The following is a 24,546-nucleotide window of genomic DNA, read 5'->3' as shown; positions in this document are numbered from 1 at the left end:
AAAGGTAAAAATAAATGAAATCGCAGCTTGAAGGGATTGTCCACTGCGTCTCACTTCCCAGGACCCCTCTCGCCTCTGTTTTTTGACCTTCTGAGGACTGACTGCTCAGCCACCCTCAATCGCTTCAATCAATTTTTCCTTTGCTCGAATGAGAATTAGCCAGAGTGGGAGCACATCACTTACCACCAGAAAACTCCAGCTGGTCCCTCGAATGGCCCCTGGAGCTGAGGTGGGCCCGGTGAGAGATGCTGACTGCAGGCTCGGCTGAGGCAAATTAAGTGGAGGAAGCAAAGATTGCTCTTCATGCCAGGCTTTTTCCAAGGACAAGAGAAACCTGCTCTGGGGTAGCATTTTCTTAAACTGTTTTCTGTTGTGTCGTGTGACTCGTGCCCGTTGCCTATGGTGGCTGAACTTTAAAAGGAATCGAGAGAAAGATGTCAACGTGGTGGGGTCTCTAAAATCAATACAGGAAGAAAATACAGCTTTGCCAAGACAGGCTTGTTCTCCCTGGGACCAGTGATTGAAGATGACAGTTTAGACCAGAGTATTTAGTGCTGGAGAAGCCCAACTCCCACGGGTCAACTAAAATCGGTGCCCATAGAGGATTTGGGGCGGGAAATACAGTTGACGATGAGAAGGGAATCAGGGTCAGGCCTGGGTCTCCCAGGCCCAAGCCTTGTTTAAAAACTGCCCACGGTGGTTAACGAATCTGACTAGGAACCATGAGGTTGCAGGTTCGGTCCCTGCCCTTGCTCAGTGGGTTAACCAACCGGCGTTGCCGTGAGCTGTGGTGTAGGTTGCAGACGCGGCTCGGATCCCAAGTTGCTGTGGCTCTGGTGTAGGCCGGTGGCTACAGCTCCGATTCAACCCCTAGCCTGGGAAGCTCCATATGCCGCGGCAGCGGCCCAAGAAATAGCAACAACAACAACAAAAGACAAAAAGACAAAAACAAAAAAAAAAAAAAAAAAAAAAAAAACAAAAAAAAACTGCCCACGGCAGCATCTAGGATTCCACCTCCAGGCAAAGTGCAGACTCTCTATTGCTTTTCAACCACTGTTTTGAGGTAGAGAGCGAGATACATATTAAACTGAACTTTGTAGACCTGGGAAATATTCAGGTCTATTTCTAAGAGGGAGAATAGCCTAGACTTGTCTTTGATTCCATCATTGACCCCTAATTCATTGTTGACCAAATAAAAATGAACAGAAAGCCACAGGACTGTATTCTCAGTGACACCTGGACTCTGCTGTAAACACAAATTGGTGTGGTTTACACCCTGTGGTGACCCTGTGGCCCCAAACCAGGGGTGGGTGAGCAGGTTTCTAAGCAGTACTGCCCCAGAAGAGACAACCTCCCACTGCATCTCTCCAAAGGGTCCTTGGAGAACCACAGTCAGAGGAGGGGATTCCAGTGGTTGGGTTGCCAGCGTGGGGCCCGCGGCTCTGCCAGAACAGTGAGTCCTGCTCTCCTGACCCAGCAGGATGTGGACAATGCTTAGGGCCCATCAGTGTCGCCATGGTCTCCAGGCCGTCTCTCTTTTGTCCCCTTCTCAGGGACACTAGCACTAAACACTAAGCATGACACCTGCAGCCTCTCTGGGGAGGACAAGGCAGGGAGGATACTGGGAGAGGGCTCCAGCCTCCTTGACCGAATGACAACATTTGTTCAGTATTTGTGGTTGATATTCTTTTCTGTGCTTCCTTGTATTTTTACAAACCCCTGAAAGTTAGATCAATTAAAGCCTGTTACACCTATTCATAAGCAGGAATACATGGTGATTCTTTAAGTTATTGGTAATCCATGCTTTCTGTCTGCAGTATTCATTCCAATTAAAGAGAGGGCTTCACCTAATCAAACTTACAAGCTTTTTGCACAGCAAAGGAAACCATAAAAAAAATGAAAAGACAACATATACGATGGGAGAAAACTGCTGCAAATGATGCAAATGGCAAGGGCTTAATTTCCAAAATATACACATAAGTCATATAACTCAATGACAGAAAACCAAACAACCCAATCAAAAACTGGGCAGAAGACCCAAGTAGACATTTCTTCAAAGAAGACAAACAGATGGCCACAGGCACACGAGAAGATGCTCAACACTACTATTTATTAGAGAAATGAAAATTAAAACTATAATGTGGTCCCATCTCACACCAGTCAGAATGGCCATCATTAAAAATAGTCTGCAAATAACAAATGCTGGAAAGGGTGTGGGAAAAAGGGAACCTTCCAACACCATTGGTGGGAATAACTACTACGGAAAGCAGTATGGATGTTCCTTAGAAAACTAAATATAGAACCACTATATGATCTAGAAATCCCACTCCTGGGCATATATCCAGAGGAAACCATGATTCAAAAAGATGCATGCACCCCAATGTTCACTGCAGCACTATTCACAACAGCCAAGACATGGAAACAACCTAAATGCCACTGAGAGATGAACAGATTAAGATGTAGTGTATATATATATATACCCACAATGGAATATTACTTTGCGGTAAAATGAATGAAATAATGTCATTTGCAGCAACATGGATGCAACTAGAGATTATCAAACTAAGTGCAGTGAGTCAGAAATAGGACAAATACCATACGATATCATTTATATGTGGATCTAAAATATGGCACAAATAAACCTATCTGCAAAAAAGAAACAGACTCCAGAAAACAGACTTATGGTTGCCAAGGGGGAGGGGGTAGGGAGTGGGATGGACTGGGAGTTTGGGGCTAATAGACACAAACTATTACATTTAGAGTGGATAGATAATAAGATCCTACTCTGAGCACAGGGAACTCTATCCAATCTCCCAGGATAGACCATGATAGAAAATAATATTTTAAAAAGAATATATATACACATATGCACGACTGCATCCCTTTGCTGTACAGCAGAAATTGGCACAACATTGTGAATCAAGTCTACTTTAAAATAAGTGAAAAAAATTTTTAAAAAGAGGCTTCAGTCGACTGTCACAAAAAATACATGCATTTATAATTCATAACAAATATACATATGTAAGCGTATATATTTATGCATTTGTGATACATATGTATATGTGTAATATGTGTGATATATTTGTGTGTAATATATATACACATATATAATATATATTCACACATATATGATATATAGTCACCCCTAAATCCAAGAATTCCTGGATAAGAACAGGAATAAGGAAAACCTAGGCCACTCTGGTCCCTCTTCTTTCCAGGGTGACCAAGGCAAGGTGACAAGGTCAATAATGATTTGCTTCTTATCTTTTCCTAGTTGAAGATAGCAATTTCCCCTCACTCTCTTTAAGCTTCTGGAGAGATTTTTGCTTATAGTGATAAGACACAGACAGAAATCAATTAGCAAAGAGTGCAAATCAGGTGTGAACCAACGCACGCTGACCCACTGCTAAACTGTGTGGCTGGCAGCAAAGCTAGAGGAACCAGGGCAGACAAAGAGCCACGTGCAGCAGAATGTTTGCAAGGCCACCCAGGGCAGCCGGGAATCATTTAATGGTGGGAAGTATCTAAAGAATTTGAAAATGCATTTCCAGAGCGTGGATTGCTGACACGCCAGGATGGAGTGAGAAGTGTCCATGCATTTATGTTCTAGGAAAGCCTCAGCTTGCCCAGCCTGAGTTCTCATGCGGTAACTGCAGCTGCTCTCTCAGCACAAAAATTGTTCTGCTTTGGGTGGCTGGAAGAAACTCCCACCCAAGATCTGGCTGGTTGTGACATTGATGGCAGTGCAGAGACAGGTCATCCTTCCAACTTTACAGTTCTTCAAAAGTATGAAAGTCAAAGAAAACACCCCAAATGAGAACAAACAAGCAAGCGTCAGCCACTGTTGCTTGTGATGGGCAGAGACTCCAAGGCAGCGAGAAGACAGTGAAAGCTTTATGGTAAAAAGGGAAGGCTTCATTCAGATGTGCCCTGAACAGAGGATTTTGTCTTGGGGAAGCTGAGGTGGGTCAACTAGAACCTGGGTATCCTATGTGCGTGGTTTGGGGGACGTGTTTGGTTGGCTTCCTTGGTTGGTCCTGAGTCAGAAGAGGCGAGTCAAATATTAGGGAAGCTGCCAGGTTTTGACACAGTTCTGATGGTCCCGGGCTGTTGCTGCTGAGGTCTGAGTCAGAGTTCTATTTTCCAATGTGGTCTGGCCATTGCCCCCTTGTGCGTGCAGTTTCTCAAGAGGAATCAGTCAAATTTGTACTGTCCTTTTATAAATTATGAGGAATGCCCTGGGAACTGCCCACTCCATTGTGCACACAGAGTTTTCCGTAAGAAACTGGAGGCGGATTTCCAGACTGGACGGTCCAGGAACGCGGCCGTGACAGTCCCCTGTGAAACTCCCAGCTTGGCATCGGACCTGGATTCAATCCCAGGGGCCAGCTTAGATGCTTGCTTCCCTTTCTCAGGAGCTCAGGTGCCTCATCTGAAGGATGAGAACTGCCTTACCTGTTGGATATCCTTATATTATTAACAACAATAGTTGCAATATTATGTAAATATAGAAAGTTAGGATTAAAAAAAGTAAATAATTTATTGGAGGGCCTGAGACTGGAAAAAAAGAGGTGACCTGAGGCCCAGGTCTACCTGCAGGTGGGGCTGTTTACTCCCGCAGGTGCGGGGTCATAAGTCTGGGCAGAGAAGGGTGCAGGCTCTGCAGAGCAAAAGGCTCGTGCAGGCAGTGGGGTCAGCGCAGCGCTAAAGGGGGTACTACGTGGATAGAACACCTGTGCTATTTAAGAATCAAATTTGGGGGTCTAGGCTGAGAGCTGCTCTGCGCTAAGTGTGGAAATAAAACAAGACTGGCAGCTGAGAAGTGGTTTTCACCCCATTCCAACTTCTGTGCTTGGCTCCTCTTTATCTTTGATCTATGTTCAAGATTTGACTTGCTTTCAAAGCTATAGTAAATATTATTGAAGTGCGTGGGGTAAACCTCTTAGAAAAAGATCACTTCCATCTAGAAAAAGGGACTTAAGAACACACTGTGTAACACTGTGCTGCTCTAGGATCTGCAGGAACTGCAGAAAGAGTGAAAGTCAAACTTCTCGAAACCCAAAATAGAAATTGTTCATTGTTCTCTTGGACTGACCTCCCTGCAATTCTATTCTATTCTATCTTATTTTTTTAAATTTATTTTTCTTTATGTTTTGGCCTCATAAGCAGCATTTGGAAGTTCCCTGGCCAGGGATCGAACCTGCGCCTCAGCAGTGACTCAAGCCACTCCAGTGACACCACTGGATCCTTTTAACCTCTAGGCTACCAGAGATCACTGCAGGGGGGGTTTTGAGAGAGGCTGGTACAGGGTCTCTGGTGACCTGCTTGAGCTCACGCAGTAAACAGTGGAGAAAACCAGGGCTCGTCCAGCGGGTCGTTCTGGGGAAGGAAGCAGAACGACCCAGGCTCCCACCAGGCTGCGGGTGTGGCGTTTCAGGATGAGCGTGACGGTGTCTCTACTGCAGAAGTGAGATAGAAGCCAGGGCCTTGTGTCCCCTCATCGCAGTCTTTGGATGCTGCCAGCACCCAGACAAACTTGTGGTCCTACAGGAATGACACAGCGGAAAGAGCCTTGTCGGGGTGAGACCTGGCCGGAGCCCAGGAGTGGGCTTGATGGTTACTGGTTACATCCAGTTTGCTGCAGGCAGGGCTGTGAGGAGCATTTTATGTGCTTTGAATCGCAACCATATGATGGCAGAGGAACTGCCAGTTCTATTGCACAAAGGAGGATTCTGGATCAGGAGATTGTGTAGATTTCCCTAATTCCAATGGCTATTTTAAAAGAGAGAAAATAGGAGTTCCCGTCGTGGCTCAGCCATTCACGAATCTGACCAGCATCCAGGAGGTCGGAAGGTTTGATTCCTGGCCTTGCTCAGTGGGCTAAGGATCCGGCATCGCACCGAGCTGTGGTGTAGGTCGCAGACGCGGCTTGGATCCTGCGTTGCTGTGGCTGTGGTGTAGGCTGGCAGCTATAGCTCTGATTCGACTCCTAGCCTGGAAACCTCCATATGCTATGAGTATGGCCCTCAAAAACAAAACATAAAAAATAAAATGAAACTTAAAAAATAAATAAATAAAAAGAGAGGAAAATAGGAGTTCCTGCTGTGGTGCAATGGGTTAAGGATCCCATGTTGCCACGGCTGTGACATAGGTTGCATCTGTGGTTTGGATTCAATCCCTGGCCAGAGAACTTCCATATGCCATGGGTGTGGCCATAAAAAAGAGAGAGAGATACAAAGAAAGAGAGAGAAAACAGTATCATCAAGTGTTATAAGAACACCATAATTAAAGAAAATGGTTAAAAAGAATAAAATTTAGTACTTCTTACAATGAATTTGAAAATTTTTAGAAATGCATTTAATAAGGGTGTAAGTACATATTAAATTACATACACATACACGCCTATACCCCATGTGTGTGCACACACCATGCGCACACATTAAATTCTGTGAAAATCTGAAGGACCTCTTAATGGTCATGGAAGGCATTGTAGGACTATCAATACCACTGATGAACTCAGATTCTCAATCCATAAATGAAGTACTGGCAGGTCTAATTTGAAGGTCTAATAAAATTAATGAGAATGACATGTTTATAGTACAGAGAAAACTCACAATGGGAAAAATTTCATTAAGAGAATTCATCTAGTTGATAGTTTTATCCTCCATGTTTCCTTAAAAGAACACTTGATATGTACAAGGCTGTTTTAATATCCGCTTTACAGATGGTTTGTATCCTTACTCTTTTTAACTAACAGCTTTTGTTTAGACTGGTGTGTTTACCCACAGCCTCTGTTCTCAAAGATGGAAACTGCTCATGGCTTCTTCTTTGCTAGGGCTACCCTCACCCTTCAGAGTACTTTACGATTCAATCTTCAGGTGGTGAAGTGCCTCGAATAGCCCATTGGACATACTTTCCATATTTCAGAGTGTCATAAATAGAAAAGTAAGAATTATCCCAACTCCATCTCTTAGAGATAAGCCATCCTAGTATTTTACTATGTAGTCACACTCACATTATTTCTGATGGGGCTCCTACTCAGATTTTCACTTTTTGTCTAATAATCAACAGCTACCCATGCCAATTATTAGAGAAATGCATCTACATCTGTAAGCTCAATGTATAGAGGTCCCTCCCTCGTGGCGAAATGAATAAGGAATTTGCAGAATGTGCCTTTAAATAAAGGAATTCCTGGTGTTCCCACTGTGGCACAATGGGTTAAGGATCTGGTGTTGCCTCAATTTTGGCATAGATTGCAGCTGTGGCTTGGATTCAGTCCCTGGCCCACTTCCATATATCCTGGATGTGGCCATAATTTTTTTTTTTCTTTTGTCTTTTTTTGTTGTTGTTGTTGCTATTTCTTGGGCCGCTCCCACGGCATATGGAGGTTCCCAGGCTAGGGGTTGAATCTGAGCTGCAGCCACCGGCCTACGCCAGAGGCACAGCAACGCGGGATCCGAGCCGCGTCTGCAGCCTACACCACAGCTCACGGCAACGCCGGATCGTTAACCCACTGAGCAAGGGCAGGGACCGAACCCACAACCTCATGGTTCCTAGTCGGATTCGTTAACCACTGCGCCACGACGGGAACTCCCATAATTTTTTTTTTTAAAGGAACTTCCTAAGGAAATATATGTTATTTTCTGATACAGAGTCAAAGTGGAGAATCCCAGAGTTTTGGGAGCCCTGGTGAATGAAACTTAGGCTGGTAGATGGCCTATTTTAAAATACATCTATCACACTAAGGAAGAGATGCCACATAAAATTGGAATTCACCAGAATGCCCGTCGTGGCTCAGCGGTTAACGAATCCGACTGGGAACCATGAGGTTGCGGGTTCGATCCCTGGCCTTGCTCAGTGGGTTAAGGATTTGGCGTTGCTGTGATCTGTGGTGTAGGTTGCAGACGCGGCTCGGATCCAGCGTTGCTGTGGCCCTGGTGTAGGCTGGTGGCTATAGCTCCGATTAGACCCTTAACCTGGGAACCTCCATATGCCGCAGGAGCGGCCCTAGAAATGGCAAAAAAAAAAAAAAAAAAAAAAAGACAAAAAAAAAAAATTGGAATTCACCTACAGGAACATGAAGGTGCTTTAAAATGCAAAGAAGTTTAATGCAAGGAAGCAATGTTTTCCCAGCATGAATGCTGAACTGTACTACCAAATTCGGCCACTGTGGATGTGGTCAAAAAGGACCAGCGTGGGGGTCTGGAGATCCAGTTCTAAACTAAGACCTTGAGATGCTGGAGCTCCAGCTGCCTTTCTCAGACACTGGGATGGAGAGAGTAAAACATAATCCAGCCATGCAGATAGAGTATACAAAGCACTCGGCACAAACGAGACGCTTACTAAATGGTAGCTACAACCAAAATTATCAGCTGAGGTTGGAGTGAAATTTCTACCAGACAGTTCTCTAAAGACGTAAGCAGACAGAGACTCACTACAAAACACGGAATTTCTATTAGAAATTCCATTTGATGGTCATGACCTCTAACAACTCATCTCAGAACTGACAATGATGTTACATCTCAAGAGGAGAACATACCAACTATGCCGGCTACACCTTCAAATAGCGTAAGATCTGAAAATCTTACTTGAAAATACGCGTGATTCTATTCAATCCTTTATTCATTTATTCATTTTTGAAGAGGACTTTCGCAAGCATCGAAGTGGACCTTTAATCTCATAGAAAAGTTAAGCAAAGAAGCAAAATACAGTTTCTATAGAAATAATTTTCTTTCAAGTAGTCATAGGAACAGAACAATAAGGTGTAATTATGCAAAATGAGTTATGCGTAACTTTAAGGAAAGCCTGTGGAGGACATTATGTGACACAAGGTGATTTTTCTCTGGTTCATAGATTCTACTTTGGGCACTTTATTCAGTCTTCCTACTCACGCCTAAGTTTGGAACAAATGATGAAGACACATAAATCATTGATATTAAAACCAAGAAACTTCAAGACAAAAGTCAAGCCCATTCACTTTGCACAAAAATCCTTAGGGCGGTGCTGCATGCACACAATACCACAATCCAGGTGTTCTGAAATGCCAGGTTTCAATTTTCATTCCTCTTAACCACTTTATATGTTTTCAAAGAGTAAACAGAGTGAGTTCTTGTCTTTTCTATGAACTTGATGAGGAATCTAGTATCTAGATAGCCTAGCATCAAAATGTTGGCTTCTAAAAAATCAGGAGCCAGGACTCCTTGGAAAAATGACTGATTCCAGAGCTGCACCAGGAAAAGCACAAGATGAGTCTCGAACATCTTATTGCCCCAGAAGGTTAAACAAGTCCCTACAGAGTCACAGGAACATATGAAAGGCACCCAGGAGGCAGCTGAAAGGGCGGTCTTGGGTCCAATCGGTGAAAATTTGAGCATCAAAATAGATATGCTTTGTAATAGACAATTTATATTGAATATCATATTGCATTGCAGCCAATCCTATCCCAAGGGATTAAAACAACGGGAACACATTTGTAAGAGCCAAACGCACTCTGAACCATGACCCTCAAAGCTTTGGAAAGGACCTCCAAGACCCACAATTCAGGGGTGATTATCAATGTACAATGTATACAGTGTAAGCCACTGTATATAAAAAAATACATGAGTCTACCCTGATAAAAAATGAGCATAGAAATAATAAGTGGGAAAGCTCCTCTTACAGAATGAGGGCAGTTAATAAAAACAGAAAGAATGATGGAGTTAGAAAATCAATGGATGCTGAAACTACTTAAGTAGCTGAAAGCTTGAAAAACTACAGGGCTTTTTTTATACCCTAGGATCATCTACCCATGAATTATCTACCAAAGGAAAATTATGATTCTGCAGTAGAGAATTTTGTCTGATGAAACTTAAACTTAGTTATTAAAACTTAACCTTTGGAAGCCAGCAATACGTCCTTCAGTAGACGAAGGGAATAAAGAAACGGTGGTACATCCAGTTTATTTATCCAGACAGTGGAATATTATTCATTGTTATAAAGTTATGAACCATCGAATCATGAAAAGACATGGAAAAACTTTAAATGCATACTGCTTGGTGAAGGAAGCCAACCTGAAAGCCTCCATATGTTATGAGTCCTTCTCTATGACATTCTGGAAAAGGTGAAATCATGGAGAGAGTGAAAAAAGATCAGTGGTTGGCAGAGTTTTGGAGAAGAGGGAGGGGTGAGAGGGAGAGCACAAAGGATTTTCAGGGCAGTGAAAATACTCTGTGTGATACAAGAATTATGGAGACATGGTATTGTATCTTTGTCCAAACCCATAGAAGGTACAAACCAAGAGTGAGCCCTAAAGGGAACTATGCACTTCAGGTTATCATGCTGTGTCAGCACGGGTTCATCACTTGTAACAGGTGTACCATTCCCGGGGGGATGCAGACAATGAGCAATGGAGGCGATGCCTCTGCGGTGGCAGGGAGTAGATGCGAAGTCCCTGTACTTCCCCTCAGTTTTGCTGTGAACCTAAAACTGTGCTAAAAAAGTAAAGGAAGGAAAAAATAAAAACCTCCCCTTCCCCCCACTTTGAGGACAAATTGACATGAAGTGCCTCCTTAAGTGATACGAAGAAGTCAGCAATTCTGGAAAATATCAAATCAGATATATCAAATATTAAACATTAATTCAAATACATACTTTCACCCCTTGGTTGTTATAAAGCTGTTTGGCCACCTGTGTGTACTCAGTCACACGGGGCAGGGTGGCCCAAAAGACATCTAAGTCTGAACGTTTTAATGGTGGCTTCTCAGAGATGAACTGGCTTTTAAGGCTGCTGTCACTGACATTAAAAAAAAAGTCTTTAAATAGAGGAGACGTTATAAGGTACTGAAAGATAGTTCCTCTGAGTAGTTGTGGGAGCAGGGAAGGGGTTATAATAAGGACACTTTGCAAAGATACATTCAAACTGCAGCCATCCCATTGGGTATCAAGACTAGTCCTTCTTATGGCAGCAGACCTGAGGAGCACAGATGTGCAGTGCTTTGTGTGGGCACAAAATATATGTGTTTAGAGCAAAGTGTACCGTAAGGTTTCATATGAGGTCAAACTATTTTGCAGGTGAGACACATAGTAGGGAAGCAGTGTCGACAGGGAAAGTTCTAGCTGGACACCAGGGGAGCCAGGAAGTCTAATGGCATGTGTGCATAGCTCAGCCAGGCTCCCTGGCTGTGGGTTTCTAGGAAGGAACACAGCGTAGAGCCCTTGGGTGGAAGTATGCCATGGCCGTCTGGATTGGTTTCCCGGGACTAGGATTCCTGTCCCTCCAGTGGCGCGCCTCGTCTCTGAGCTCAGAGACCTGAGTATCTGGAGGCTCTAAAGCACAGTGTTAGCTCAAGAGCAGACCTTGGTGATCAAATGTGCGACCTCTCAGGGTATTCGTCCAGGTCTGGTAAGGACAAGGACCCTCCCCCATGTCCTCAGTGTCACCAGGCTTCCTAATGCCAGAGCCCAGCCGAGAACTCACCGTATGATTTTAGGTCTGGGGATCTTTTGACACTTTTTCAATTATTACTTATCTGTCACTGATCTTTCCAAAGATTCAAAGCTTTTCGTCTTTGATTAAAACACCAACCAGGAGTTCCCATCGTGACTCAGTGGAAACAAATCCGACTAGTATCCGTGAGGACACAGGTTTGATCCCTGTCCTCGCTCAGTGGGTTAAGGATCCGGTGTTGTCATGAGCTGTGGTGTGCAGCAACAACTCCTAATCGACCCTTAGCCTGGGAACCTCCATATGCCTCAGGTGTGGCCCTAAAAAAAGAAAAAAATCAACCAAACCTTTTTTTTTTTTTTGCTGTTGGCAACCAAGCATTTCAGCTGATAGCCATCCTGGAAATATCACTGAATGTATCCAGGACTGACCATTCCCCACCTTCAAAGGTCAGGTTCGGAGTGAGTTTGGCTCTTAGAAATGTGTTCCCATTGTTTCCATCCCCTGGGATAGGACTGGCTGCAAGAGGATATTCAACATTTGCATTTCCTGTTCCTGAACTAAAGATTTTTCCTCGACTTTTCACAGATCTGACTTCACCTTCCGGATCCGATCAGCTTGGACACCCTCTCCTCAGAGCCAAGACCCACGTAATCAGGACTTTCTCGGTCATTCTTTCTTGGTCTATTTCCTTCAGCAAACTTACCACATCTGCAAGTACACTCCTTGCGATTTGCTTACTTGTCTGTGACCTGCGGCTTCCCTCGGCACTGAGGTGGGGGTGGGGGGGGGGTGGGGGGGGCTCCGCTGCTGCTCTGGAAAAAGAAAGCTGCGGAGAGCTGTGGTGCATCACTTACCTCCCTCCCTCCCTCCACCTCTCCCTCTCTCTCTCTCCTGTTCCGTTGAGAGGAGTTTTGAAAGAGTCCCTTCCAAGAGACTTGATTTTCAAAGGGTGATTGAGATTCTGTCCGTGTCTGCAGGGGCTCACTCAGCAAGGGGCTCCCAAGGTCCCGCGAGCTTCCTATCGGAAGCGCCACTGGGATTCGTGATGCGTCGGCATTGCACCGGGCATGGGAAGTGTTCCCAGTGGGAGACCAAGCAATGAGCTGGCTCTGTGGCATCTTGGAGAAGGTCCGCCCCAAGCCCAGCTGTTGCTGAGACTCACTCTGGGGCCACTGGTCACAGCCCTCTGGGGTCCTAGAGGCCTCCCCAAGGGTCGGCCACCCTCAGGGGAAGAGGTCTGGGCTGTATCTACTTACGAGAGGGCAATGGCCAAAAGGAAGAAGCTTAGAGAAAGAATTTACCCTAAAAATTCCGGGCGACTATGTCTCTGCATGTGAGAAGCTCACTGGCTATCTTTCGTTTCGGCTTTCTCAGCTGATAAACCTAGGAGTGGATGGATTTCCGAGGTCTCTTCCCACTGTGGAATTATAGAATCTCAGGGCTACGTCCTAAGCGGAACTCTGGTCACCCAGAAAATCAACTCTTTTAAGATCAGAGTATAAAATGGTCTATGAGGCACCCGTGTTCACACAAAGAAAGGGGGTGAGAAGAGGCAGGGGCTGACGGGCTCGTCCCCTGAAGTGGAAAGAAGAAAACAGAGCTTCTGATTGGCTGGTTTTAAAGTTATTATGACAAAAATAGCATCAATATTAGGACCTAATAAATACAAGGGTGCACGTTGGGAGAACTGCTAATGTTCAGCTCCATCTCATGGTAAAGAAAGAATCAGACGGCCGAGGTCTGACCTATTTTCATAATGAAAATTCAGCTGCTCCTAAACAGGAAGATTATTTTTACATATTTTTAAGGTGATCGTACATTCCTTGATAATGAATTTAAATTACAAAACATCCTTTGGTGAGAAAGGACGTCTGTTTGCTCTCCAGCAATTTATACCCAGCATTTGTCAGGTAGTCTCTTGGGGACAAATAAAAATAGATCCGGGCAATCCCAACCACATCATACAATGCCATTACAAATTACAATGGGTGTGTAGTAGATTAAAATTAAGTGGCACATGAGCAGAAATATTAAGTTATTATGCTGATTCAATTTTACCTAATACTCACTTCTTAAAAAATGTGCTTTAGAAGCAATCTCGAAATAAATGAGCTTAGCTGGAATACAATTCCTGTGATACACAGAAATAAAAAAATCTCTATTCTTAATATTCCCATTTAAATATATATTAAGTTTCCAGTTGACCTGCTCTGTCAATAAGTACATAAATCTGGAGAGAGAGTTCCCATGGGCAGCCATCATTTAGATTCTCTTCCAACGAAAGCATATTAAGAAGAGAGGTACAGAGGGCAAGAAGGGGACAAGAGACTACCTCTGTTTAGTCCTTGAAGGGGCTGACAGATACAGCAGAGTAAAAGGGTCCCCAATGAAGTCCAGCCAAGGCCATGCTGCCATGCTATGTAAGGTTTAGGCAGGGGCACAGTGGTCTTGCCAGGGTATTAGGTTAATTTTAATTGTATTCCCCAATTCTTTGGTCTTTGCCGTGAATACAATCTTGGTTCATATCCTCAAATACACTCAGGTCAAATCACCTGGCTGCTTAAAACTGGTCCTGGTCAAAATTTTATAGCAAACTGGTTACTGAATGAATAAAATACTTGCTCAGCAAATAACTGACCCAAATAGAGCTAAGCACTCAATTCAGTGGACTTTTATTTTATTATTTCATTTTTTCTTGTTTTCTTTTTAGGGCCGCACGTGCAGCATATGGAAGTTCCTGGGCAAAGGGTTGAATGGGAGCTGCAGCTTCAGGCCTACACCACAGCCACGGCAACAAGGGATCTGAGCCAGATCTGCAAACTACACCGCTGTTTGTGGCAATGCTGGATCCTTAACCCACTCAGTCACTGGCTGAGGCCAGGAATTGAACCTGCATCTTCACGGACACTATGTGGGGTTCTTAGCCACCTGAGCCCACAACAGGAACTCCTGTTTTATTTTTAAAATTTTATGGCCACCCATGCAGCATATGGAAGTTCCTCTGTCAGGGACTGAATCCAAGCCACAGCTGTGACCTTTGCCACAGGCAGCTGCACCAGAGCCAGATCTTTAATCCCCCTGTGCTGGGCTGTGGATGGAACTTTTACCTCTGAAGTGACCAGAGCCGCTACAGTCAGATTCTCAACCCGCTGTGCCATGGCGGGAACTCCTCAGTGAGCTTTAAATGCACAGAAAGGAAGCTGGAGAGGAGTCAGAGTGGGGGTCCTTTCTGTATAGTCACCGCTATGAAGATATTTGGTGTCTTTTAATATCATCATGTGGTCTTTTGTCATTTGTGGTCCATATTACATAGAAGTTGAATGTTATTTTATTTATAAGGTTGGTTCTGGATATTACAGGATAGTGAACTGTGCTTCATTGACTTTGAAGACCTGGTGATGCTCTAATCATCTATGTTAAAATAGGGGCTCCATCCTGGGAAGCTTTGAGTTCACTGACTTGGCAGAGAGCCCCTCGGTTTACCTGGGGATGGACTACATCCAGCAGCCGGGAGATAAAAATAAAGTTCCCAGGTCTGTCACGAAGCAGTCTTGTGATCTTGGGGTAGCCATTTCAAATGTCTAAATTCATGTCCCAGGTTTCCCATCCCCGACAGCCTTTCCCCACCCTTCAGATACATTCCATCCCTAAAAGGGAGCTCCTGGGTCCATTTGATTAGAGTTCGCTATTATCAGATGAACCTTATCTACAAGCGGACATATGAAGGGCAGAGCCCAGCTAAGGAAGTTGGAGACGGCAAAAGTCCAGAGCACAAACTGAACAAAGAGTATAAGAGGGAGAAGAGGTTGAAAACAGGTAGGAAGCTGGCAGAAGCCAAGAGAAGATGGGCAAGTCTAAGCTACATGCTCACCTCAGTCCTGGGCCACCGCACCCCAGAACAAGCATGAAATGGAGCAGATGGATGCGATGAGAAATAATCGCTGCCTGAACGGGTGGGAATGTCGTGCTCAGGTGGTGTACAGGGGCCAACTTGAGGCCAATTATCTGCAACCAATTCTATTAGAGCAAAATGGACTATTTAATGGCAACTTACGGTACACAGCCTAGATAAGAACTTTAAACTAAACATGTGTGAGCACCAGTAAGACAACTGATCAAACCCAAATAGCACAGAACTCCATTTAGACCGTGAAACGTTCATCATATAAAGAGCCAGCAGGAGTTTTCTCACCTGCAGTAGCCTGTGAAATTGGCCACTCCCCCATCCAAGAGATGGCTTGGGTTCTTCTGCCCTATCCTGCGGTGTCTGTGGTATTATCTTCTGACCAAAGGGGCTATTATTGCTATGAGAGAAGAAGAGACTTGAAGATGCCCCCTGGAATGTTCTCCGTTATCAGGCATTAGCCCTCCGTGTTTCCTAACCCAGAAGCTCATTTTGTTACCATATCTTTTTTAGTTTTCCTAATTTCTATCTTTTTTTCTCACTTTATCCTTATTGACTCACTCATCAAACAATAAGTGAAGGTATGTGATATGTCAGACCCAGAGTGAGTCTATACGGCCTCAAAGGTGGAAAAAGCAAGGCTTCCTCGGTGGATAGGGCCACTATCAACGGGGGTGGGAGGTGGGGACAGACTGGGAAACAGGTGTGCACGTCACTGGGACCTCGGGGTAGTAGCGTATGCGGATGCTGCTGCGGTAAAAGATGGGTCACCCCATCTGGGTCTGCAGGGGTCAGAGACAGTGCTCTGCCTTCTGTCTTGATGCATCTCGAGGGTGAGGAAAGGTCGTCCCGGCGACCAGAGGGTCACCGGGTAAAGGGAGAGGCCACCCTGTTCACAAGGGAGAAGGAGACGGTCTCATGTCATAGGAACAGGAAGTCCTTCCTGGCTCTCCCGAAGCTCTCTCTCCACCTCTCCCCCCATGCTTCCTTAATTTATTGTACTTATTTTATCTTTTGCTTTTTAGGGCCGCACCCATGGCATACGGACGTTCCCAGATGAGGGGTCAGAGGGGAGCTTCAGCGGCCGGCCTGCACCACAGCCACAGCAATGCAGGACCAAGCTGTGTCTGAGACCTACACCACAGCTCACGGCCACTCCAGACCCCCGACCCGCTGAGCGAGGCCAGGGATCAAACCCGCATCCTCATGGATCCTAGTCAGATTTGTTTCCGCTGCACCACAACGGGAACTCCACGCTTCCTTATTTTGAAAGCCTCGGTTCCGGTTTAGCTTATTTGGATCCTTGGTTTTCACAGTGCCTTTACTAGGAAAATGCCAAACAAAGAAGAGTACCTCCAAATGGAAGGAGTGCATCACTGGATGAACGTCCCAAGCCATCTTACCCATCCATCAAGCAAAGGCTTCTGTTGAAATCTGACTGGTAAAGGTCCTTGTCCTGTTACACCTGTCACTGACCCTTGCAAATTCCCTTTTGCTTTTCACGTAGGTTGACCCTGGGAAACCCACGACTCCTGTGGAAAGATCTAGCATCCTGTCAGAGCGCTCGCCGCTCTCAGGAAGCAACCACCCACACGAGCCTCCCATCCAGCATCCATCAGCTTCCGCACTCAAAACACACTCCTGTTGGTGCAAATGGTGGCAGGTCTGGTTCTCTGAGTCCCCAGTGGACGGACTGACGGGGAGGTGGCCTCTAGCTGTTCACCCTGCAGGGCCCACAGCTGGCAGCCGTGGAGTTCAACACACATCACACACACACCACAAAACCTGGACCCTGCGAGTGAGTCTACGTGACCTGCTTTGACTAGAGAAATGGGGAAACGAACACCTCAAGCGGGTAGATACGGGGCGGGAAAAAGGAGAGCAGAGGCCGGACGCCAGAGCAAGCAGCCCCGCTGGTCTGGGCTGCGTTCACTTAGGAGACATCAGGCGATGTGTGCGATGCGCTCTTTCAGGCTCTACCGTTTTACAAAAACAGGAGGAAGGAAAGACAGATGGGAAAGGGCAGGAAAAAGATGTAGACGGGGGACAAAGGGCTTGTCAGCACCCAGCCCAGCACTGGCGGCTTTGGAATGTGTTATGTTTTCAATGAATCACAGCAACCTTTGGAGAAAAGTATTATAATCCATAGCTTAGAGCTGAGCAGACAGACCCAGAAGCAGGGAAAAAAGAATCACTACTTTGTGAAATTCTGGTTTCTTGTCTTTAAATGGTTTAGACAGTAATAATTAACATTAAAACGTAGGGGGGGAATTATTTCCCCTCCATTACCAGTTAATATTCAAATAAATATATTGTGATAAAAAATTCCATGTAGACTCAGAAGCATGAGAAAAGTAACTTCAACTGTTTAAACCTAATAAACTCTTCTTCCTAAAATAATGAAAAACTCCTGAAAGCCAAAGATGTTTCACTTACACCGATAAGCCTATCTTGCCTTTGCATAGAGTATAGAACCAGTTACTTGCTGATGCATTTAACTGAAAATTGTTTATATTTTAAGCATTTAATATCAATTTTTAAGTTTTCTACAGAAACTAGAAATTGCTGTGTTGTCAGCCTAAACACCACTGCTTTCTAATATTTTTACCTTTACATGCTTTAGAGGGATAATTTCACTCTGAAAATATATGAAAAAGGACAATTCTGATTTCTTATTAAGATTCGCAGGGTATAAACCAAACTCCATATTGGCTGAATAATGAGTTAAAGACGTTTAGTTTATGTTAGTAAAGTTCATCTTTGTACAGAACTTGGGATCGGAATATCACCTGATTTATTTAAATTGTGGATTTAGAGTTTCAGAGCATTTATATTCTTTTTTTTTTGGCTGTGCCCCTGGCGTGTGAAATTTCTGGGGCCAGGGACTGAACTTACTCCAAAGCAGTGATCTGAGCCACAGCAGTGACAACACTGGATCCTTAACCCACTGAGCCACCAGGGAACTCCCAGAGTATTTAATATAGGCTGGATTTCTGCAAAAAATAGAAATCGCTGAATGTGTATTGGGCCCACAGCCTACATTTCTCAGGTAATAATAATAATAATAATAATAATAATAATAAAACCCCAAAATCATAGGAGAAAAGAGAGCACACACTTTACCAGACCCATGTCCCTTTCTGCCTGAAAGTCCCCCCTCTCAGCCCATGGAGCACAAGGTGACAGGTGTGCACTTTACAGCGATGGCCGTGGATCACATCACAAGAGGACACGAAGTGCCTGCATACACTTGCTGCTCTGCCCCTCCCCAGTTGCCGATCCTAGTTTTGCTGTGACACCACGACCCTCTGAGGTGCAGAGAAATGCCTGCAGCACAATCTGGGCTCCTACATCCAAATTGCAAAGAGAGGCACACCGCGAATACACCTTCCTGCTTCTTCTTGTCTGCGCAGCGTGCTCACAGCTGCCTTTAGAACAGCTTCACCATACAGGCAGGGCAGGACCTCACCGCCTCCTTTCCATCACCCGTCTAGAGAAGTGGAGTCCTGGCTTATTGCAAGAGCCATAGATTTCATCAAGGAGCCTGGGGCAGAGAGTTGGTGGAGGGGAGAGTGAGAAAGAAAGGTGGAAAAAATATTGCAAAAGGTCCTGATTCCTTGGTGGTGAATATTAGGCTTTTCATGAGGAAATAGAGTCCTTAACATCTTGTCAGCCCAGGGCGACGTGGTCACAATGGAATTCTGAACCGGCTGCAGCAGATTGGATGCACGCGGATTAGGGACAGGAAGGAGGAGGCTGGCAGGGAAGGTGGAGGAATAATGATGAAGTCAGGGTCAGTTAAGGAACAGTTGCAATGACCCAGTATCAGAGTGCATTTGGGTGGTGGTGGGAGGAGCAGAAATGACAGAAGGAAAAGAGAACAGGACGAATCCTCTGGATGTGGATGGGGAGTGCGGGGTGAGGCTGGATCAGAAGTGACCCGGTGCACAGGGAAATCTACTCAGTATTTTGTAATAACCTACATGGAGGGAATGGAGATGTGGAACCGATTCACTTTACTGTGCACCTGAAACTAATACAACTTGGTGAGTCAACTATACTCCAACACCTTTTTTTTTTAAGTGACTCCAGTGAAGGTAAACCCTGACAGTGTGCAGACTCCTGATGTGAGGAAATGATCCTGTGATTGAGACGACCACCAGCTGGTGGGAGGAGCTGGGCTCAGCCTCCTTCACGAGAGGTGATGGGGTGGGGAAAGCGTCTACCCACCGGACAAGCCAGCAGGACTGAGCTGGTCCTGCTGGGGTCAGGAATCAGGTGGAACCCAGGATGCTTGGATAAACCATCCATGGGAGGAAACAGGAACAAGAGGTGGTCTTGTTTCTACCCCAGAGATGCGCAAGACAGCACAAGAGTTCAATACGCACTTAGAGAATGATTTTGAATGTGCCATTATTTCTAAATTCCAAGTCTTTCAGTATATTAGGTTTGAATAAACCTAAATTGCTTGCTGCTGTTGGGTTTCCCAACTTGTACAGCTACGTTAATAAACACCATTAGGAACAGTCATATCACTTGCAATTCTTTACGTGCAATTTCCAAGTGCAGGTTATCTTTGGTCCCACTTGTGTGTCATTCAACCCAGAAGCCTGGGGATTAGGACCCGCCCGGCACACGGGTAGACCCCACCCTGTACAACCACCTCACCCAGCAAAGCTGGCTCTGAACATGCTCGTGCCTCTGGCACCTTGCAGTCCATGCTGGGCAATTTTCCAATAGACAGGAGAGAAAAAGAACTATGAGGCCATCAAACAAACAAATATAAAAAAGCCTACTTTAAAAGCTCGAAGTTGCAATGGAATTTGACAATTGAACTTTACCGAAAAGAATTGAGTCAACTTTATCTGGCGAAGTTATTAGCCATAAAGGTTGATTCTTTTGGCTAAAATCTTTTATCAAAATGACTGTCAGTAGGTTGTAATTTCAAAAATAAACTGTGTAACGTGGATGCTCTTTGACTGAAACCTCTGAAGAGAGACAAAGCCCTGAGGGATGCAGGACAGTCTTGGTCTGGCCCAGCTCCTGGCCTTCCCGGACCATGCCTGGAAGGGCAGCAGGGCTGCGGCTCCGTGGAGCAGACTCAACCACGTGCATTAGGGTGCAGGAGGTCGGGCCACGAGGGAGCCAGAGCATTGGACCCTCCGGCACAGCTTTCTCGCATGAGATGCATAAACTGACCCAGACCGTACTTCCTGTCCCAGAGAGCCTCACACCTTCACTCTCCACCCTCCGGTGCTGGGGACGTGTTCGTGAGATGGTCCCTGCAAGCCACAGCCCCCTGACCTGAGGAGGGTCAAGCCTCAAATCTGCCACTTATTGGCTGTGTGATCCTGGATGCATCTATAAAATGAAGATAAATATAGCTTTTATATGTATTCTATAAAATAAGGAAAAGCATCTGAAATGCAGTAAATGAAAAATAATTGTTATTAAAGAAAAGGTCCAAAGAACCTAAGATCCTGCCGAGGGAGCAACGTGAGTGTGTGCGGATGATGGACCAAGCAGGCTGGAAAGGGCCATGCCCAGATTCTGCCCATCCCTCGGGGGCAGAGGAAGCATCCCTTCCATCTGGTCACTAGATGCTGCAGGGCAGAATCTGGCCATGGGAGTGAGGGAGGGAGGTGGAGTCGCAGCCACACTCCGGGATGATGAGGTCTGGGCCTTGGATGGGCTTTTCTCCCGGTGACATTCCCTATTTTCAGGAGGACAACTTCACAGAGAAGATGCATGTCATCTTGGACGTGCTCATCTTCGTTCCACTGCACAAAGAAGGACACGATTTTTGTGCCACTTGAAAAAAAAGAGAAAGCCCTCTCCCAAAGTAGCCAGAGTTCTATATTTAGCTTAGAAGAAAATGCTGAGATCCCCCAGGTGAGACACAGCCTTTGCCCAGAATCTTATTGGAACCCAGAATCAGAGACAACGAGAAAGCCTGGTGTCATGCCCATTCATCTCACAGACATGTTTCCATTGTGAAAGGGCCAAGTAAATTTCAACAGAAGAAAGACATGGTGCTCCTAACAAGTCAACTCACAGGATTATGTCTTATTAAGAAACTGGTGATGAATTAGCTTTCTCCAACGCCATGGCTGGGTGGCAGCATTTCTGAGAAGGACATCCTGGGTCTGCGATGCCTTCTGGGACATGCATCAGAATTTATCTCTGGGAAGTTAAGTGACCCGTATGGGATCCGAATGTCAGAGCCTTCTTACCTGATCTCCTAGCTAACTGACCACGCACAGAGAGCATATACGTCAACTGAAACCCGCTGAAGAAAGTGCTTGCAATTTTCTTTTTATCCACTTAATAATATTCCCAGGTAGTCTTTACACAACTCAAAGTTAATCTGAAACTAAAAGACACACAGCTTCTTTTAAAAAAAAATTATTGAGGTAAAGTTGATTTATACTTTTGTGTTAGTTTCAGGTATGCAGTACAATAATTAGTTATACGTACACATATATCCATTCTTTTTCAGATTCTTTTCCCACATAGGTTATTACAGAACATTGAGTTCCTTGCACTATATGCTATGTCCTTGTTAGTTATTTATTTTATATATAGTAGTGTGTATATGTTAATTCTAATTTATTCCTCTCTCCATCCATATTTCCACTTTGGTAGTCATAAATTTGTTTTTGAAATCTGTGAGTCTGTTTCTGTTTTGTAAATACGTTCATTTGTATTATTTTTAATTAGAGTCCACATATAAGTGATATCATATGATATTTGCATGTGGTGTTAGAGAATATTCTAGTTTCATTCATTTCCATGTAGCTGTCCAGTTTTCTCAGCACTACTAATTGAAGAGACTGTATTCTTTCTATTGTATATTCTCGCCTCCTTTGTTGTAGATTAATTGACCATAGGTGTGTGGGTTTATTTCTGAGCTTTCTATCATATTCCATTGATCTATATTTCTGTTTTTGTACCAGCACCATACTGTTTTGATGCCTGTAGCTTTATAGTATAGTCTTAAGTCAGGGAGGCTGATTCCTCCAGCTCCATTTTTCTTTCTCAGAATTGCTTTGGTTATTTGGGGTCTTTTGTGTTTCCATACACATTTTAAAATTATTTGTTCTAGTTTTACGAAAAATGCCATTGGTAATATGATAGGGATAGCATTGAATCTACAGATTGTCTTGCATGGTATAATCATTTTGACAATAATGGTGTATCTTTCCATCTGTTTGTGATTTCTTTCATCAGTATTTTACAGTTTTCAGAGTACAGGTCTTTTGCCTCATTAGGTAGGTTTATTCTTAGGTATTTTATTCTTTTTGATGCAGCAGTAAATAGGATTGTTTCCTTAATTTCTCTCTCTGATGTTCTGTTGTCAGTGTATAGGAATGCAAGATATTTCTCTGTATTAATTATGTATCCTGCAACTTTACCAAATTCATTGATGAGCTCTAGAAGTTTTCTGGTAGCATCTTTAGGATTTTCTATGTATAGCACCCACACAGTGACACTTTTACTTCTTTTCCAATTTGGATTCCTTTTGTTTCTTTTTCTTCTCTGATTGATGTGGCTGGGACTTCCTAAACTACGTTGAATAAAAGTGGCAAGAGTGGATATCCTTGTCTTTTTCCTGATCTTAGAGGAAATGCTTTCCAGCTTTTCACCATTGAGAAGGATGTTAGCTGTGAGTTTGTCATATATGGCTTTTATTATGTTGAGGTAGCTTCCCTCTATGCCCACTTTCTGGAAAGCTTTTTGTCATAAATGGGTGTTGAATTTTGCCAAAAGCTTTTTCTGCACCCATTGAGATGATCATATGGTTTTATTCTTCAGTTTGTTGACGTGGTGTGTCATACTGAGGGATCTGCAGATGTTGCAGAATCCTTGCATCTCTGGGATAAACCCCACTTGACAGTGTGTGATCTTTTTAATGCATTGTTGGATTCAATTTGCTGGGATTTTGTTGAGGATGTTTAAATCTATGCACACCAGTGATATTGGCCTATAATTTTCTTTGTGTGTGTGTGGTATCTTCGTCTAGTTTACGCACAAGCTTTTTAAAGCACATTTCTATATGAGCATAAACGAGAGTGAATCTTATACCAAGATTCAGCCTTAGCCTGGTTTCCATGCTGAACACAGAGCCTGGTACCTGGTGGTGGTGGTGAGGAGACCAGGGTGTGAGGGGCCACCACTAAATCAGACATATATTAAAAATGCCTTATTTCATTTTATGGATTTGCAAAACCTAATAAAAATCCCTTGAAATTCTCTTAAAACTCTATGCTGTTTTTAAATTAAAGGAAATAAAATCTGTGCAGAGTTTTAGTTTTTCCTCCAATGATAGTGCACATAGAAACCTGCAATTCTGCCTAGTATCTTCCTTCTTTAAAGATATTTTTCATAAGCAGAAGCCATAAGCCTTTCACCTTTGGGATGTCAAATCCATCCTTATTCAAAGGTGTTCTTGAAGATGGAGAAGACCTGTTTTAGTTTTTATCCCAAGGCATTTGTTAAGGCTTCTTCTTCTGGGGACTGCCAGGCAGAGGCCGTCTTTCTTTTAAGAAAAACTCTCACGATCTAGAAATGTCACTGCCATTAACCTCCCAAGGGTCCTGAACCACCTCAGAGCACAGATGTCTTCAAGCAGCTTGAGTACCACATGGAGTCAGTCTCTGTGTGTCTGGGCAGCTGGTGCTTCTGAGATCCAGGGCAGCTTCCTTTAACGTGAAGTTTAAGGCTTTTCCAAGCAGCCCTGAGTGGTCCTGTGCAGGGCTTCCTTGAGAAAGGATTCCTGTTGCTGGTGGGATCCTGGAGTGTCAGTGTGAGGGAGAAACTGGGATGTTTTACACTGGCTTTATTTGGAATTATTTAATTTTCAATCTTTCTGGAGATCAGAAAGCAGACTCGTGACAAGGGTTGCGTATCCTGATTGCTGCTCTGGAACTATAACCATGAAGACCAACAGGTGGAGTGCTTGCTACACACTGGTTGATTTTTAAAGCCGAGAGAGTAAGACTATTACATTGCTGTTGCTAATACGGCCAAGAAAACGTGGGCAAGTGGCAAGTTGGTGACAGTTTATTGAAATGATCATGTCTCTGTATTCTGAGGCAAATTTAGCTACGATATCTGTATCCTTACAGCCCCTTAGTCCAAAGCAATGCTGGGAGATAGCACCACCTTGCAGGTGGTGCCTTGACCTGCCCTCAGTCGGGCTCCAGGGCCTTCCTCT

At 44.3% G+C, this 24,546-nt stretch overlaps 1 protein-coding gene across 7 annotated transcripts in view; it reads right to left on the bottom strand.

Annotated features, from left to right (window-relative positions):
* Positions 1–24,546, bottom strand: part of LOC102161653 (uncharacterized) — a 220,407-nt gene that overhangs the window by 6,877 nt on the left and 188,984 nt on the right. For 5 of the 7 annotated variants that reach the window (XR_014830838.1, XR_002339515.2, XM_085001759.1 and 2 more), the window contains one exon: positions 184–411. Coding sequence is in view for 3 of the 7 variants with exons in the window: in XM_085001759.1 (XP_084857885.1) it covers positions 184–411 (228 nt within the window). In the remaining 4 variants the exon portion in view is untranslated. The remainder of the gene's footprint in view (positions 1–183; positions 412–24,546) is intronic. The other 2 variants (XR_014830836.1, XR_014830837.1) reach the window with 1 other exon arrangement.

Source organism: Sus scrofa, chromosome 16 (genome assembly GCF_054392235.1).
Source record: "Sus scrofa isolate SSC_HxYL_T2T_F1_AM1 chromosome 16, Sscrofa_HxYL_maternal_Yorkshire_Landrace_v2.0, whole genome shotgun sequence".
Taxonomy (NCBI): Eukaryota; Metazoa; Chordata; class Mammalia; order Artiodactyla; family Suidae; genus Sus; species Sus scrofa.
The sequence above is the reverse complement of the archived record's forward strand: the minus strand, read 5'-3'. Positions and strand labels throughout refer to the sequence as shown.